At 41.2% G+C, this 18338-nt stretch overlaps 2 protein-coding genes and 1 long non-coding RNA gene across 6 annotated transcripts in view; 1 reads left to right on the top strand and 2 right to left on the bottom strand.

The window, feature by feature from the left end:
* The window catches only part of LOC110988904 (menin-like), a 44781-nt gene extending 41810 nt beyond the window's left edge, over nt 1–2971 (bottom strand). Inside the window, exon 1 of the mRNA XM_022252858.2 lies at nt 1515–2971. Coding sequence (XP_022108550.1) covers nt 1515–1983 — 469 coding nt within the window. The 5' untranslated portion in view covers nt 1984–2971. The remainder of the gene's footprint in view (nt 1–1514) is intronic.
* LOC147800646 (uncharacterized) lies at nt 1894–6739 on the top strand. Its single transcript, XR_015424346.1, has 3 exons — nt 1894–2029; nt 6225–6277; nt 6616–6739. It is a non-coding gene; the product is annotated as an uncharacterized LOC147800646 (long non-coding RNA).
* LOC110988916 (kelch domain-containing protein 2-like) lies at nt 3094–17868 on the bottom strand. Of its 4 annotated transcripts, none has more exons than XM_022252874.2 (14): nt 17677–17868; nt 14645–14847; nt 12595–12768; nt 11784–11881; nt 10850–11094; nt 9827–10019; nt 8834–8953; nt 8409–8599; nt 7809–7947; nt 7249–7306; nt 6679–6770; nt 6015–6069; nt 5569–5666; nt 3094–5121 (listed from the first exon to the last, which is right to left on the bottom strand). In XM_022252874.2, exons 2-14 carry the CDS (start codon nt 14746–14748, stop codon nt 4889–4891), a joined length of 1800 nt encoding a protein of 599 aa, XP_022108566.2. In that variant the 5' UTR covers nt 14749–14847; nt 17677–17868; the 3' UTR covers nt 3094–4888. The 4 variants fall into 4 exon arrangements, with proteins under 4 accessions (XP_022108566.2, XP_086989171.1, XP_086989163.1 ...); XM_087133045.1 differs by having other exon boundaries at nt 10862–11094; XM_087133037.1 differs by having other exon boundaries at nt 12595–12765.
* Between the last annotated feature and the right edge of the window lie 470 nt (nt 17869–18338).

Below are 18338 nucleotides of genomic sequence, written 5' to 3'. Positions count from 1 at the left end.
ATTAGAAATATATCTGCAATGAAATTAAAAGTTTCCAGACAAAATAAATAACAATCAGGGGAAAAAATTTGAAATGACCCCCAAAACTACTACATGTACGGTAGTTTGTACTGGAATCCTAGCCTTTACTTGGGGCAACAGTTTTCCAAGCTTGACTTGTGCCAGATAGCTGGAGGTTGCGCTACACTAAATATGAGCCCATAGAAAACAGAGCAAAAAGCCGCCTGTTGACTCTCACGAAGTGGTTGGCCTCCGGTTTTTCACTGGAAATACAAGATAATGGCCAGAAGTTCACTTTTCGCTTAAATTTTATCAGGGTTAGCCTTTACCCGAAGATACTCCCAAAACAGCCGTAAAACTATACGCTCAGCTCTGAATGTAGCCGCCAGCTGGTTCGAATCGAACATTCGATTCAAACCAGCCAGCTGACACCGGCAAGCTCAGTGGTCGAGTGGTTAAGATGTCTGCACTAGTAAGCAGGAGGTCTTGGGTTCGAGTCCCACCCAAGTACGCTTGTGGGTTTTTTTCACAAGCTTTCGGGGGCATACACTGAGTATACAGGGTTAAATACACGTCGGGCAGGGCAAATCCAAAATTAATTTACATCTCTCCGGCGCAAATCCATCTTTAAAAATGAATACTCTCGACCAATGCGGTTCTTTTCAACCAATGGGGGGGGTGCGCTTCTGCTTGAACCAAATAAAATAACATTCACTTAAAATGGGTTTTTACTGTTTTGCTTTCCATTTTCAATATTATTCTTATCAGTAACAACTGACCATTGAGGAGGTTATCCATGTTTAATGCTTTATTCTATCAAAACATGGCAGTAAATAAGTCACGCACCATATTGTAACTCACTCACTGCCACCAAAAACAGGAAATCAAAGATGAACAATAACTGGCGCCAGTTAACCCCGTCCCCCCTTGACAGTTAACTTCCTCTCAAAGTTTCATATGGGTCCAAACATCCATCACTGAAATCTCAACAACTCCAGTTCAACTGATTTCTTCAGAATAACAATACCAGACAGCTCCCACCTACAAAAGGCTACAGCTTAGGCTTAGTACACCACTTCACACTGGCTGAATTGAGTTGAAATTGCACAAAAGACAGATTACAGACTTTTTCTTTACTCATCCACAATGTGGTTTTTTTTGGCAACTTGAATCCTTATGCCCTTTTTTGTATAGCATCTTATTAAAGGCAAGTCATAGCACAACCATTAAATCTTGGACTAAGAAGCATTTCCAGTTTTATTACAAAATACTCTGGAAATGTTCTCGACATTTCAGAGACTTTACACACAGCCAATGCAGTGGCTGCCCCTTCAGCTCAGGATACTTTCATCTTTATGAGGGCCTGTCTCAGGACAAAGTAAATTTCTACAGAATTTAATTGGCAAATAGGGCTACTAGTGGTATTGCAATACCACCTTTAGATGAAAAGAAAGAATCATCACCTTATTACTCATCCCAACCAGTTGGTAGATGCACTGATGATGATGACTCACCTGTAAGATAACTGAAGAGTGACTGAAGGTGCGCCTTTTCCTTGTAGTAGGACCTTGTCAGTGAGCTCCAGATGATGTCTGAGACCTTTTTGATTAACCCCCGCGTGGCGTACCCCGGCTTGTAGTCGCTTAGGTCTACGGACCCCTTAATCTGGGCTTCGAACTTGCAATAAAGCGCCTCCACGTTCGGCAGTTCCACCACGGGGAAGATGGGTTCAATGCCCACCGCGGCTGTTGCTGGGCTGCCACTGCTGTTGACGGTAGCGCGGCCGGTCGGCTCGGAGGAGTCAGACGAAGATGAGCCGCCGCGATTGCTGGTGAAAACGTTCTCGATGATGCCAGCCACTATGGACAGCATGGCCAGGCTGGGCTCCGTGGTCTCGGTGAGCTCTGTTCGAAAAAGTGACACGACCGACTTGATGTCTTGCAGCGGAAAACACCGCTTGGCGGAATCTCGAATACCCGCCATCGTGTCTACCACAACGTGGGTTTTCGCGCACTTGATATAACAGCAGGTCAGGATACTAGTTTACATAGCAAATACGTGTCCACATGTGCTACTCACGCAAACACGCGATTCTTCCACTAACACGTCGAAATGGCATGGTAGAAGATGTCATTCTGCTATTGTGCGGTACCTGGTCTCACTGCCATATTGTTGTCAGGTGAAGGTCACCGATTGTTTGGGTGTGCAGACTACCCGTCTGAAACAACATCTCAAAGGAGCATGCGCACGTGGCAATATATTCTTCACCACCGGTGAAGAATATTGCTCCTCCGCGGATTGTATGATGCACGCGTTGAGTGATTCATGTTACATCATCAGTTCGTTTTGATTTATAGCCGATGATGTTATTTAAGTCAGTGATATGCTTTGTATTTTTTTCTTGGGGGTAGGAAATATTACAGTTAAAATTCAGTTTAAAGACAGTGGGCTATAGAGTTTGTTTTGCTCTTTCCTCCATAGTGTGGCCTTGTGCCACGCCAACCCAGCGGGGATGTGGCTGTGGCTGCAGCCGTAGTGGAGGACACAGCTAATATCCCCGCACAGAATCAAGGTTCTCACCAGTACAACTAATCAACCCCAATTAACGTTGCCAGTTATTAATTTTCAGATTCTGTCACGATCACTTACCTGTACCTCTGATAACCGCCAATGTAGCAACCATCAATTAACCAATTTAGCTGCCAGAACGGATTCACCATGATCACTGTTCTCGCCACCATGTTCAGGCTGTAACCACCATCATGAATGCCTGAAGTATATTCTATACAGCACCGAATCACCACCAATTATTTCATTACCATAAAATCTTTCCAACCATCACCATCTTTCTCGTACCACATCCACATTATAACAGCCACTCTTTCTATAATCCTCAGTTATTGTTTTTTGTTTCTTCAAACAAATGGGTTTTCAGGTTTCCTTTACTGTGTAAAAAATATTTTTTGCACTTTCAATTTCAGTCATTGATTTTTTCAAGAAACAAAGTTAAATGTGATCATTTAATTAATCTTTGCCTTCCGTTGTTGATTTCTAAAGACAATGTCTAAAAAAGTTAAGGACACAGAGGCCAGGTAGTTAGCAAACAGGAACTAATTTTATCGCCCTTTTCTTGAAAATTGAAACCAAAATCAACAGCCAGTTTTGCCAAAATATACACTTTTATATAAAAATTCCGTACAAAATGATGAAAATGACCAAGAGCTATCAGTGCAGGGTACCATGTATTACCACTTGAAGCTGATTACATGTACAGCAATAACGTGTGTATGCATAGGCAATAAGGCACGTGCTGGTAAAAAATTTCTGTCCACCAGCATTTTGCCCAACTGTCACTTGAAAAAACTTCAACAATGTCTCAACAAGTGCTCCTCAGTATCTGAAACTGGTGGAAACTATCTGCTACTGAAAACATTTAAAAACACTAATAAAGTAAAGAAATAAATCAAACAAATAAAACTACAACAAATAAATAAAAAATCAAGATTGGTATTAACCCTCATTCCAAAGGTCAAATATTCCAATACTTTTTCTATTCAGTTTTTTCGAGTGAAATTTGAAAACAACCGACACGCCCCCTTCTGGTTTAATTTATAACCTTTAACCTTTAATACAAGTATTTGTTCTGGTCTTCTTGTTGCAAGATCTTACGTCCTGAGAGTAATTTTCACACAGCTTATCATGATGCTGTTCAAAAAAAAGAAAAATAACAAAATGTACCTCTTTATACTGAACACTATGCATAAATTTGAAATTTATCAGAAGAACATTTCAAAAACTGACACATTCAACTGTTTGAAAGCAGTGCAAGTCACATGATGAAGTATATGCACCACAATGCTTGCCTGATCATTTCATCCCCCCCTCAAAAAAAATCAAATTGAAATGAAAACTAAAGTTAACCTTAAACCACCAGAAAACAAATGTCAAAAACTTAAATAGGACCTTAATCATTGTGCCGTACACAGATGTACATAGGCACACGAAAAATGAATCTGTTGACTTTGATAAAGTTAGAATCGAAACTTTAACACAAGGCACAGTTCCCAACAACATTTCTTGAAGTTGGTGTAAATTAAAATTACCCCATGCTTGCTCCATGCTCCAGACTGGGAATCTTCAAGATTCATAAAATGGCCTATCAATACTGTTTATCCTTTCACATGATCTAAGTGCCTCCCAATACAACACCTTGTAAAAGGCCTATATGACTGCCACCTTATTTCACTGAATTTGAAAGCATTTAAGACTGTTTTAAAGTAACTGCATTCAATCATCACTGATATTGTTGAGAGATACTGAGCAATATGGTGTAGTTGAGGTGTAACTCTAGCAAAATGTGATGCTCAACCCGCCGCTGACAATGTCGTTCTTTCATTGAAGATAACCTGTTACAACTTATGGATACTCTAAGATCAGGTCAAATATAACACGCACCTTCCACTGTAACACTCGGTTGCACAATTAGGGAACAGGGAAAGTACACATTACAGCCTGTCTGTGTTCCTTGCTGTAATATTACTGCAGCAGTCAACCATTTCATTGCCCATGAGAGCTCGTATGTATTATGTAAGTAATGAAAACATTTGAACTTTGTTAATAATACCGTAAATATCACTGATCCTGGACCAAAATTTTTGAAGTTAAATGAAAATACCCGCATTATTAATAGATCTGAATTAACATCAAATGTCTGAAAATTAAAAACGCATGAACATTTTGATTTGACAGCAAGAGCTGGGCACTGCAAGATGTTTATTCCAGCAAATGGTAGGGACAAAAACCTGTAAAGGAATTTCTGTGCCACGTTTGGGTATAAATGAGAAATGGATGTCTAATCTGGCAGAGGTTGCGAGATCTTCATCCCTGTTCATGAATCTGACGGCAGCTGGAGTTTGAATGTGATCAGCTTATTGGAGAAGGCGCCCTCATTGTTCCCTCCGCCAAAAATGAAGAGTCTTTGCTGTCGGTTGGCTTGTCCATTTTCTTTGTCCTCGGCATCGTCACTGGACAGGCTGTCTCGCGGGCTACTGGTGATGACGGTGTGGCCGGCTGTCGGGGTAGTGGGAATGGGCCACAGCAATGTTGTCCAGCACTGTGAGTCTGTAAAAGACAAAGTAACGAAACAGTGAGGGTCAGCCATGGTTACAAGGGTTTCAAAACCACTGTGAGGAGCAGTACCAGCATTTTCACTGTAGTCTGTGTACTGCTGAGAGTGAGCAAGTTTTCATATGGCACTCAGGGTATCATGCATGTCAACAGACGTTTACGAGCTTTTAAAAATGTCATTGTGCAGTTAGGAAAAAAAGGGAAGAGAACTACTTAATGAATTGTGCTGGAAATGTTCATACTTTCAGTGTTTCTCTAGATGTGTCATTGTAGCCGTCATGGTAGTTAATTTGATCTTTATCAAGCTGCTTTACTTTTGGCTTTAGAGAAATTAAACTTTCTGGAGTTTCAGATGCCCCAGATTGCTGCTGAATTTCTTTTATTTTTCGCAAAGAGACTAGACCAAATTCTTTCTCATTTCACCTTACGACTTACACTCACCGAGACGAAAGACAAAGGCATCTGTCATGGCATTTTCCCCGTCAAATCCTCCTTGGATGAGGATTCTGTTGCCATGCAGTGCTGCAGAGGCATGCCAGCTGTTGTCATGGTAAAGCAACATATGAATAAAGAGAAAACAAATAGTGCTCTCAGAAATGTGTTCAAATGCCTTTCAGTCTATCATTTCTTCCTTATTTACTGTCCATCAAAATGCACTGATGTTGCAAGTTGAATTGGACACATAAGGCAACAGGCCTCCTACTTTCCTTCATTCTTTGGCTTAAATATAGGCAAGTTACATTTTATAAACTTAAAAATACAATTTTCTTTTGAATTTGAACCTTAATATGGTTCAGAGATATTTCTGCTTGTTTAACGGCTAACTTTCTGACTCTCCAGTACCTCTAAATTCCTTGACTCTCTTGTGATATCACAAGTGAACCTACCTCCTTGGCACAGGTGGGGTTCCCTTCACAGGGATGCTGGTGAATTCCATCAGAACTGGAAGAATGAAATCAGACGTAATGTATTTCAGATTGCGCTCGTCCTAGCTGTGAGTCTTTGAACCTGCTGGCTGTGTCAATTCAAACTGTACAGAGCATACCATGTACATGTACGGCAAGGGTGCACTTTTACTTGATGTTCATTGAGTGCAGTGAGAACAAGACAAAACACAGCAAATTGACGGCGGGCTCAGCAATTATAGGAGGTAAGTTAAAGGACTAGAAGGTTACAAAAGATAAAATTTTAAAATCTAATGGGGGATGCAATCCAGGCCACCTCCTCTGCAATCATTCGTTTTGCAATCTTCATCTCACAGCTTAACTTCGAATATATTTTCAAAAATGATGCTTGCGTCTATCTTTGACAGTGATAAGCACATTCATGGGTGAAATTTCATCCACAATCTGTTGGATACTGTGTAAGTTTTGAAGTTGTTATGGTCCTAAAACGGTATTTTTAACTTATACCCCATTATTCAGTCATAAACAAGTGACTGCATTACTGAAATGGCCAACTGTTTCAAAGTGTCTATGTTTGTCCTAGAGGAACGACAGCAAGCCATGTGGACAGTTCACATGTGTGACTCATGAACCCTGTAGTGCTTACTGAGGTCAAGGCAATGGACATCATTGAAGCATTCAGGGGCATCCCAGCCTCCAAAGATCACCAGTTGATCCCCGAGACGTGTGGCAGAATGCCTACAAAAAAACAGGCACCCAAGAATTACTTGAGGATGTAAACTGTATCCGCTCCGAGCAGGAACAAAAGAGGGCGTGGTTTGAAATGAACTTGACAGTCTTTTGGTACTCATGCACCGCATAGATGTGCAAGTTTATGTACGTTTGACGCAGAGCACGCTGAGTACGCGCAACGATTTTAGTCTAGAATGTGCGGTCTTTGCATGCATGCCAAACGCATGCAAGAACCCGGTTGGAAAACTTAGTACCGCCTGTCTTTCTTTCGCCAGTGAGGGTGCACTTCAGCTCAGGGGGGATAGTAAGGCAAGAGTATTCGTGTCATAGTTCACACCCTTAAGGGCCAGCTCATTCATTCCGTAGTCAATTACTGTAAGATTTTGTCGTCACAAAGCACAATGATCAAATTTTACTGAACACGTCCTCCAGAGAAATATAAATCTTTGCTTATTTTTTGTTTCATATGACATTTGTTACATACCCTGACCGTGCTTTTGGCTTCTTTCCCATAACAACAGGCTCATACCAACTTTCTGTGACTGAATATGGAAACATGACAAGCATTACATTACCTTGATTACGGTAGGGAAAAAAAAATGAGAATTTTTATTTTCATTCTAATGGGCAATTTTCAGAATTTGGAACACACTGGTTATACATACGTGTGCATTCTAAAAATTTGGTGTCCAGTTTTAATGTATCTCCATTATAACTTGCATATGATTTTGTAGGTTTAGAATGCATCCTTTAATTTACAAGAGTGATTAAGTTATGCAAATTACCTGAAAAAGAAATAAGAATGGTGTGAGTCAATTTTAATCATATTTTCAAGTCAAGTTACAAGGTTAGGTGTAACAGGGGCACACTGACCCCTGAATTTACTACTCAGTGAGAGCAACTGCTGATTAGGGAAGATGACATTATTTCATTTACAGTTAATTAAAAACCTGGTTTGCTATTCAGATTAAGGCCAACCCTTCCCCCCCCCAACCAAAAAAAATGGTGCTCTGAATCTGCCTTTGTATGGTCTCTCTTACTCACCTGGGCTGAAGACGTGTAGCTGGTCACTGCAACTGTCAGGTTCCGGGTCTGGGTTTGGGTAGACTCCCCCAAAGACAAACATCTCATCATGAAACAGGGTGCTTGTGTGGTAGGCCCTAGTTGGTGCCTTGCCAGAAGCCTGTGAGTTCATTAGCAGAACAGAGATGACAACTAGACTTTGCCTTTAACTATTTCAATGACTTAATGCGAGAACATGACAGGTACTACGTGGGATACTCGTGATAGCAGAGAGAGTGTGCACAAGCACATACAAACCTGACACGCCTAGTGTGGACCAGAGATTGTATGAACCTACTGAGGACTAGACTAGTCCCACTTAATGCTACCAATTTTCTGAAAAATAGGTTTGAAGACAATTGGAGACTAGGGTTATCTGTCGCTAAATGAAGAGAAACCATCAACAAAAGTCTGGCTTAAATAAGTGTTCACAGTACAAGAAATACGTGTATCTTGCAGGGAAGCAGTTTTGTTCCACAGGGAAACCTCCTTTATGCATATCCAATGGAGCAAAAGCACTGGCCTGCAAGATGGTAATCGTGCAAACCCTTGATACACTCGTCACTCGGCAGCACAGCTTACCTTGACCAGTGACCACCTCCAGGACTCTATGTCCAAGACGTGGACGTCATTGTACCAACGAAGATTCTTGGAGCCTCCGTACACGTAAACACACTTGACCACAGGGTCGTAGACTGCAGTATGGCCCATCCTGTACTGTGGCTTGGAGGAATCACTGTGGCTAATTGCTGGTACGCACCACTTCATGCTGTCTAATGCAGGAGGAAAGAATGTCAACTGAAAATTGGCATTTTGTCATTCCCTTTGTACTCACACTGCATAATGCACACAAACTCAAGCAGAATCCGACAGAAAAACGCTTGTGCGAGTCATGCATCACAGCGATTTCATACTGGATCCCACAGTTTACATGTACACGAAAATGAAAACATTCCAATCGTAAGGCCTTTGCGATTCAATTGGAACAGGTGGCAGGTTTTGCTTACCACTATCAAGCAGCCAGACACTGTCTTTGCTGAGGACTTGATTTTCCCCTTGGCCACCAATGAGGACTGCCTGCTTCTTGCTGATAGCACACATGGCATGGCCCCACCGGGCACTGGGCTCTGTGTACGCAAGTAATAAAATATAAAAAAATTAGGCAATGCATAACCACAATAATGCATTTATAAGGTGCACAGTATCTAAAAGGCATTGCAAGGCACTGAATATTACATTATCATAATTACGTTATAACTTGGTACAGGAGAGTGTAGCCTAGTAGATAGTTTGCGACTCGTCATCAGTGGGTCAGGGGTTCAAATCCAGCTGTTGGCTTTGTACAGTATGTGTCCTTGAGCAAGCCACTTCTACTCACTTGCCTTTTTCTACATGGGCATAAATTTATGTAAGTCCTAGCATTAGCTTCCCAATCATAGGACCAGGTACTCATAACCAAAACTACAAATAACTTGCCAACCTCTAAGGCAATGAAAAAGGAAGGTCTTGCAAGCTTGCTGTTGAGAAATTCTAAAATAAAAACCAATGAAAGGAATGCCAAAGTATATTTCTCATTGGTAATGGTAATGGTAATTTATGCACAATTCAGCACCGAATAATGTACACATTCAAACGGCAGTAAATTTATTTGATTTATTTTTTATTCCGACAATTGTTTAGGTGCAGTTTGGGTGAGGAAAACTTTTATGCTGCCAAATTCATTCATTTTTTTTTTCTTTGAAATTTGGAATGATTTCCTGTTTCATTTTGTGGGCACCTATGTTTTAGTACAAAATGGTACCCAGTACCAGGATGACCTGTAAATACAAAGCTCTCATGGATATTTTACACCTACAGGATGGGAAAAGATCCAAAATTAAGCATTGAAGGCTTTCTTTTACAGTGCCGAAAAATATTGTTGGAGTAAGGTCACAAAGGCATCTTGAACAAATCAGCTGATACGGCCAGACACACTCAAGATGCTACCCTCCGATCCTCACCTGAACCATCGGCCGCTCTTGGCGTCCTCCCACCCGGAGAGTTTCCTTTGCCCAGGGTCTGCGAGTTCTGTTGCAGCTGTAGCCGCTTCACCCTGCTCTGCCTCCCCGGCGTGGAGAACTGATCCCTGGCCGACTGGCGCCTCTTCCTGTTGGAGTTGGACAATGCCGGGGGTTGAGAGCACTGCACAGCTACCTGCTCAAATATAAACATTCGAGTTTTTTAAGAAAAGAAGGAAAAAATTTACATAATACGAAATGTAAAGCTGTAGTTATTGATGATACCTGTCTTTGAAATGAGCACTGTCTAAAGTGAAATCAAGATTAAACACACACACAACAGTTTCCTTATGTGTCAAATTGTTTTAACAATTTGTACATCAATTAGCAATGGCCTACCTTGTGGTCATCCTAACTGAAGGAATAAGACACCCTGCCCGGGAATGCTACATTTCTTTAATCTTGCTACATTTTTCTCAAAGGGCTACACAAAAGTACTTGTGAGATTCTTCTAGCTCTGTTAAGTACCATAAAACACTCTAAAGGTCTGAGCTGTTTAGTCATCAGAAACAAGCTGAGAACAATCGAGTGAACTGACGGACCAGACCTTTCTCTGCTGACAACACAATACACACTGAGATTTGAAATTCCACACTTTTTATGTATTTTTAAATCTTGGTTACATGGACTGCTGGGAAGGGTATCACTTTGCACAATAAGTACAGCTTGAATTCATCAAGTAGTCGAAGGCAATACTGTGAGCAGATTAAACTGAGGATGGTACCACACATTGTTATATTTGAGGCATGTGCATTTGACAAGTCACAACCAACTGATCAAAGAGGCATTCAACATGCACATAGCACCTGTGCATGAGCTTGGTGCCATGATGGCGCTTCAAATTCTGATAACTGGATGAAGCCAAGATTTTCAGGGGAGGGGAATGAGAAATAGAAAAGGCTCACAACTGCATAACCATGAACCGACACACCCCAGTGTTCTGACAGCAAAAATTTCAAAAGCTACCTCTGGAGTCACCTCGGCTTTCAGTCTCTGGACAGCAATTCTGGATGGTGTCACTTTGTCGGTCATCATTTTGTGACTGTCTGGTCTTGAGTCCTCAGCTTCAGGTGCATTTTCCTGCATGATCCCCTGCTCCATCAAGGCATCTGTCAACTGGGATTCCGTCTGAGAGGTCTCCAGAGCCTCCGTGTCAAAGTTTGAATTACCAGAGTCCCTTTCTGCACTTCTTATAGAAGACGTCTTGAAAACTGAGACGAAAAGAAAATGGCATACACGACAGATGGAATGGTTTTCAGTATGTGTACTCAATTTTTTTTTGGTTCAAATTCAGCACAGCTGTAAAGTGCCTTAGTTAAAAAGTGTAAATGTACAAGATTTCAGTTCAACAGACTAAAATAGTTGATCTCATTACTAGGGTGAGCATTTAGGACAAATCGGCAATTCTACACAACCCTGGATATGCATCCTTCCATAATGAAGCTAATTACTAACTTTAATTTGTTGAAAACTTAAAATAAAAGGTAGCACTTACTATTTGCTTTAATTTACACTTTCATTTTTCGAAACCTTCTTTGTTTACAAAATTTGAAATAATCAGCTCAGTGACGGAATGACACAATTTCTTTCTTGTGTGGAATTGGCCAAAACATTTTTGGAAAAAACAACAGATGTTGTGAATTTATTAACTTCTATAGGTTATTTGAAAAGAGATGCTGTCCTAATGAAAATAAATTACTCTATTTTGAACACCAAACCTTGAAAGTTTGTTCTGCCATTTTAATATTTCTTCGAGAGCAAAGACCCATTCGGCTGAGTAAAGCACTCAGCTTGGAACACATACATACTCTCTGAAAGATTTTCCCCCTAGTTTTCCTTCTGACCTCATCTCTGAATGTCCCCATTAATCCTGGAAGTCAACCTTCTCGATCTGGCTTACCTGGAGTGATGACAAGATGGCCCGTCAGTCCCTCCTCGGACATCAGCATCCCTCGGACTTGCAGATCCTCTCTCCAAGTGCCTTGCCAACACACAGATCTACGTGTACGACACAAATCGACAAAGAACAACGAAACCTGATCACACAAACGGAAACGCGGTCAAAAATTGTCAACCCTAACATCCCTGGATGCTTCAGTAGTCCACAGTGTTGGTACACTACCTGGGGGGTCCCAGTTTATAGATACTAATCAGGGATACTGATCGGACCAGGCATACCACCTTGGTACTACCAAGACCTTGGACTGAAAAAATAAAGAAAAATGCAGAAAAAAGAGAGAATTCAGGAAATTAGAGCTGTCTGAAAAGTATAGTGTTTTTTACATTTAGAGTCAACTGCATTATTTACTACATTAATTAATCTTGAATTGCCCTCACATCGAGCCTTACAATTATTTTAAAGATAATAGGCTTACCCCTTCAAAACCTGCAATGAAGATATTTTATGCACATCAGATAGTATCATAAATGTATCCAGAAGTCAACTGTGTGTTCAAATTTGCAAAGCTGAATGGTGTAAGCATTTTACAATAACAATATTCCCTAGCAGTTTTGTTTGACATAACACTGTTATGCCTTTTTCTGGGATGCTTTGTCAGAAAAATGTTTAAAAACCACAGTTCTAAGATTATTGAAGATGGCACCGAGTATTAACAGTACATGTAGTTCATTATTACTCTGAAGCAGCAAACAAACTAAACTGATGCTGGTGAACGAAGTAATTTCCCTTTTGTATTATCAATTTAAGTTACCTGTTATCTTTGGACAGTGTACCAACATGGAATGGATCAAGGTCTTTGCCAAAGTGTATCTCAGCAGACATGTGCCGAAAGTGATTGTCCTGAGGCCACTCGCCCAAAGCAAAAATGAGGAGAAACTTGGGCAGAGGAAGAGGAACGGTGCCTTCAAACCCATGCTGCTCTCTGCTGACAGAAAACATCAGAGTACGGATCTGGTAAACTTATTCCACTTATGTATTGTCGCTCAGTTCATACAGCATTTGTCAAAATCATCTGTCTTGAAGTGGTTTGAAAGGCCATATGACAGGTTCCTCAAAATATGGACCATTAGATAATGTTCAACTTCAGGGGTTCATTTTTCCTGAAGTGGACAGCACTGAATTAATTCCCAATGTCTGATGTAATCAGGGAAGTCATGGCTGTTATCTGGAACAATGATGACTGTGTCCATCTTTCAACTTAATTGGAGTTAATTAATTAAAGTCTCGAATGTCAGCATTTTTGACGGATGTGAACAACCTGTTGAAATCCTAGCCAATAAAATTTACCGAGAAGTGATAATCCCTGTGGTTATTTTACACAGATTTATATGTGGTGAAAGGTGATAATATTTACACATATTAAAACCATAATCATGAAATTAAAAATATACCTCTTACAATTAATCGGGTCCCGAAGTTGGCAGTCACGAACGTCATTCGATTCTGTCATTAGTGTTAAAAAACTACTGCAAAAAACAGTGAGTAAAACCCAAAACACAAGCTTTTAAAAAAAAAGGAAAAAAAGCACCGCCAAACCATCCTTTTACGACTGGACCGATCACATTTTCTTCAAGTACGTTTCCAAAAACCACAGTCCAAAATACCGATCGTGATTATTTCATTTACTAGACACTTACAGACACGTGAAGGACTGTCTGGTGTCCACTCTAGCCCGACAGACAAAATCTATTGACGCTTGAGTATTTCAGCCAGGCCTGCAGCCTTGTAAAGAGAGCCCAGATTGTGTGGTGTTATATAACTTTCTTTTGTTCATGAACCTGGCTCAGTGTGCTGCTGACCTCTTTTCAATAGGGGCCAGCTTAGCATGCAGTGGTGCTGTGTGGCTCATCGCTGCAATGGTGGAGTGCTTTTGTCCCCGGTGGTAATCCGCTCGCTCTCAATGCCCCAAACCCTAGTATACGTTTTCAAAACAAGGCTGGATTATCACCAGGCTGGATCATTTTGAGAGTGAAAAATGTTGATAATTCCCAGCAGCCTGGTCTTTTGTTCCGAGTTCGGTCTTTTGCTACAAGGCCCTGTTCCCTTTCTCCGAGTTCGGAGACCATAGAAAGCATAGGTGTTCGGATCCAGAATCCCCGGCAGGGAGTGGTTAAAGACCATGCCACAATTGATCCTCAAGCGGCAATGTGCATCATGGGGAAACAGAATGAAAAGACTTGGGTCAGCTGTTTCCATAGCTTGATTTAAATGATTCTAGTGTCAGCAGTTGAAGCCACAAGACAATTGATTTTTGATTTTCCTTCAGCCCCTACACCAACATAACACCATAACACCATGGACCCTTTGGGCAGGAACAAGTGATGGCATATATGTAGCAACAACTCTGGTGGGAACTCACTGTGCGGATGTACCAGTTCATGCACTAAACATGCGAAGACAATTTCTGGGGAAAGGTTCATGTATGGTCTTCATCTACATATCTAGAACGTAATCACCTCACGAAATTGCCTGTAAGGCAGCACTTCTACTCCAAGTGGATACAAGTTAAACTACCTACAAGTACACCCATGCTGATTCCTTTCGCTCCAGCATGGATGGTAAAGATGTTGCTTTTATAAAGGTGCATTTCAAAGTTCAATGCAAACAGACACAACATCAAAACAGCATGGCCATTTACATGTATGTCTACACTTATCCCCGGCAAAGATCCTGAGAAATCCGAATTTCAGTTTTATACACGTGAAACAAAATGAGAAATTAGAAGGGATTCCAGCATCACCCAAATCTTCAAACTTCTCGTGTCATTCTGTAATATGATACAAACGCAGTTGTCCATGTACCTGCTTTCAATGTGAAAGTGATCGGCTTCATCGCTGGCTGCAAATGGTATCTCTTGTGGTGCACCATCCGTTGAGAACAGCACATACAGCTTCAGATTCTCCATCCTTGCATTCACACGGCAAAGTGCAGGTACAAACAGATTTTACATGAGACGGCACTTACAGCAGTAGTCACAGTGTAGAATGGGTCCACATTATGAATCCTGCAGAAAAGAACAGCAGAGCAGGAAATTGGCATAGGCCTACATGGGAGGATCCCACCCATGGACATCACAAGTTCTTCCCAGCAGTGACACACTGTATCAGCCACCAGAAATAAGGCCAATGAAAGTTGATCTCAAGGTTTATGTCAGCCACTTCTGAGAAAAGTGATGAGGGTTTATCATCATCTTTCATCTGCAAACATCTCCGTAAATTTGACGAGGGATATTCCTAAAAATTCATCACACTCACACAGTGCATAGAGGCTGAACTCATTTCAAAGGCTCTTGACTGTGAAAAAAAATTTGAATTGCAGAGAGAATAGAATTTCAAAATTCAACAGGGCAAACAACTGCAATTTATTGACCAAAACAAAAAGAAATGCTTTCCTTTCATGCATGAGTTGACAGCGATAGTCACCAAGGCTTTGGAAAACTTATGATATCAGTCTATTGGATGATCTGAAGCATGACTGGATATGGTATTTGAAGAGTGTAGATTTCAACTGCTGCCAAACAATGCATTCGTATGACCTCGGGTGCATGTATCGTGCCAGTGTCCCGCCATCTAAGCCCTTCATATGCAACATGTGCTTTAGCCTATTCCGGTGACAGTGCGCTGATTGTCAATCAAAATTGGCTCCTCCCTGTTCCTGTCAGTGACTCGACTGTACGCATACCACCACACGTACCAGTACATGTGTACATCATAGTACATGTATGCACATGTACACACAAAATGTACATGTATCCACATGAAACTGTACATCATGATACTGTACATCTAGGCCTATCATAAATAGTGATTTAACTCTGCCCACATAACCTCACTGACTTTTCCAAAATGCCTCTACTCCCTCAATATGGGAGTTTCACAGTAGTGCGCCTCCAAGAATTTGTTATGTGCCAATTATCATGTGCGAAATCTGTTGACCCAATGTGCGTTTAAGGTCTACAGATTTCACGCATTGTGATTGGCTAACGTGTTGCAAACTCTTGGAGGTGCACTCTTGTAAATTGCCTGTATTTAATATTGCATTCTATATGTACGGAGACACACAACCGTGACCATTTTGTATATGCATTTCCAAAACAACAAGCGCATTTGACGTATTGGCAAAGACGTCAATTCAATACAACAACACTAGCGTTTGGTTTTTAGACTGACGATCTTGATCCCTTTTAAAAAAAAAGCGGTGACCTTTTTTGATGTTGGCCAAAATTTGCATGTGGGTGCTGATGTCATGAGGAGAACATGATATCAGACGCGGCTTTTGGAAAAAGATGAAGGATGAACTTTTTTGATGTGGGCCAAAATTTCCATGCGGGCAGTGACGAGAACCAAGAGACCAACTTTCGTCGGCCTAATAATATCCTAGACCTAGGGAAGAGACAAAGAGAGGCAGAATGATGAGCCCCAGGCCCATGGAAATTGTAACATTAAGTTTAAGGCCTACAGGCTCCATGTCTTTCCACAAATAAGCCTATTCGCAATCTCATTTGGGCATGTGCAAACTTCGACCTGGCAACGGAAAGAGAAGATAAAAAAACCAATCACGCTCTGCGTCAACGTGTTGTGTTGTACGTGCCGTTGAGGGGGCATTCCACCAACTCGTTGGATTTCTGCACGCGAACTCATTAATAATTAATGATCCGACAGGGTTTTTACAATAAGACATGACATAATCAGGAGGGACCATAGAGATACTGTATTTCTATAAATCCCGAATTTGGGACTAGTACTTTCCAGATCAGGGCATTTCTTGCAAAACAAAGCCCCAACCTGCGAGCTAGTGGTGGGAGGCTACATTAAGAGCTGAGCGCATAGTTTTACTATTATTTTGGGAGTATCTTCGGGAGAGGCAATTAGAAAAAAAATCACATGGCTAACCCCTGTAAAATTGAAACAAAAAGTGAACTTCTGGTCATAATCTTGAATTTTCTGTGAAAAAAAAAGGCAGTGCTATTTCGGTCTGATTTTGTATTGTTTTCTATGGGCACATATGTAGTGCAAATATAATTGTGCGTTTTTCAGTGCTGGCACTTTCTAATGTTGAATCTCCTCTAAACTTGGGCTAGCTGTTTCTGAATTCCTGACGAACCTGATTTCAGATTTATTAACCACTTTGCTGTAATCAAAAGGCATTTGCCAGTGGCAGCATGTTATTTATCCTTCAAAATGGCGCCGTATTACCCACAGTGCATGGTGCGCTGAGATTCCAAATAGGCTTATTGGAATGTTTCTCAGTCCTAAACCTGTCTGTTTTCTGTCCCTGCAGATAGACTTAGGCAAGTGAAAAGTATGCAATCAAGGTTATGTTCAGAATGATTAACAAATGACGTTAACATTTGGCTAACAGGCCATGCAGGCCCAAACATGCTGAAGCCTTCAGAGGCATTCACATGGCATCATTCACATAGGTCTAAATGACATAATTAAACCATGGAGGAATAAAAACACAGGCCTAGTGTAGTGACAATATGTCAGCATGGTCAGGCATGCAGGTTACAAGACGAAGGATTATAGGTGGGCAAGGGCCCTGTTTACAGGTCAGTTGCACCAGCCATGCTAGCACAAGCAGGTTATGAAACAGAGTGAAACACAAGGCCTTAGGCAGTTGGGCATGTTACATCATAGAGCAAGGAACAGAACAGGGCCCAGCGAATATTCCTCCGTAGTATACGTCCGAGGAGTATTGCTTTAGTCGGGCCCTGTTTACGGGTGTAGGCCTACATGTAGCCTAGGCCTACTTTTTCCTTCCTCTATAGTTTCAACAAATGTTCGGATTTTCTTCGGTGGACGACACAGAGGAGAATAGAATGAAATCTTACCAAGAAACATTATAATCCCGTCAACTTGAAAACGGTAACCGTCAGCAAATACGTCAAATGCTGCAGCGTAGTATACGTGCCGGTGCAAAACAAAATCGAATCACGTATCTACATGTACCGCCGTGATCAGATCAGGCTGAAGTAAATCAAGTCTGGCGCGTAAATAGCGGCTGGTCCAGCTAGCTCCGTTGTGCCTAGGACCGCTATGGAATCGATTATTACGTGCTTCGAAGAGTACATGTACTCGATAAAACGATTTCAGTACTTGTGACCAGAATCCACATGACGAAGGGTGCTCGTCGCTTTTTTAGCCACAGTAAAGACGTTTCTGGAGACAATGCTGCTTTTCAAATTTTTCAAATAATCCTTAATTTTGAAAATTAAGGGCCAAACTCAATTGCATGTTTGTGTCGATTTTGCTCAGAGTCAGTTGATGCATGCCCTTGAAAAGCTAGCATATGCCACTTGTAGGCTAATTTATTCATTTATTGTTTTTTTAAGGTTACATGCAATTGAAAAGGCCGGGCACTTCAATGTAGGTATTACCTTGGGCGTCAATCGGTAGGGGAGAGAGGAGAGGGGAGATCCCCCTGCTTTTTAAAGTGGAGGGATATGATATCGTTTACCCCCCCCCCTTTCTTAAACAAACACATAAACATCCT

This window comes from Acanthaster planci, linkage group LG01, assembly GCF_054643075.1.
Source record: "Acanthaster planci isolate LZ-2023a linkage group LG01, COTS_SCS, whole genome shotgun sequence".
NCBI lineage: Eukaryota > Metazoa > Echinodermata > Asteroidea > Valvatida > Acanthasteridae > Acanthaster > Acanthaster planci.
This window is presented reverse-complemented; position numbering and strand designations above follow the sequence as displayed.

Coding starts and splice junctions, on each gene's coding strand:
- LOC110988916 (XM_022252874.2), bottom strand. CDS start 14,748: ATGGAGAATCTGAAGCTGTATGTGCTGTTCTCAACGGATGGTGCACCA. Junction 12,769..14,644: donor CACTTTCACATTGAAAGCAG/GTACATGGACAA, acceptor GTTTTCTGTCAG/CAGAGAGCAGCATGGGTTTG. Junction 6,070..6,678: donor TGTCCATTGCCTTGACCTCA/GTAAGCACTACA, acceptor TCATTCTTCCAG/TTCTGATGGAATTCACCAGC.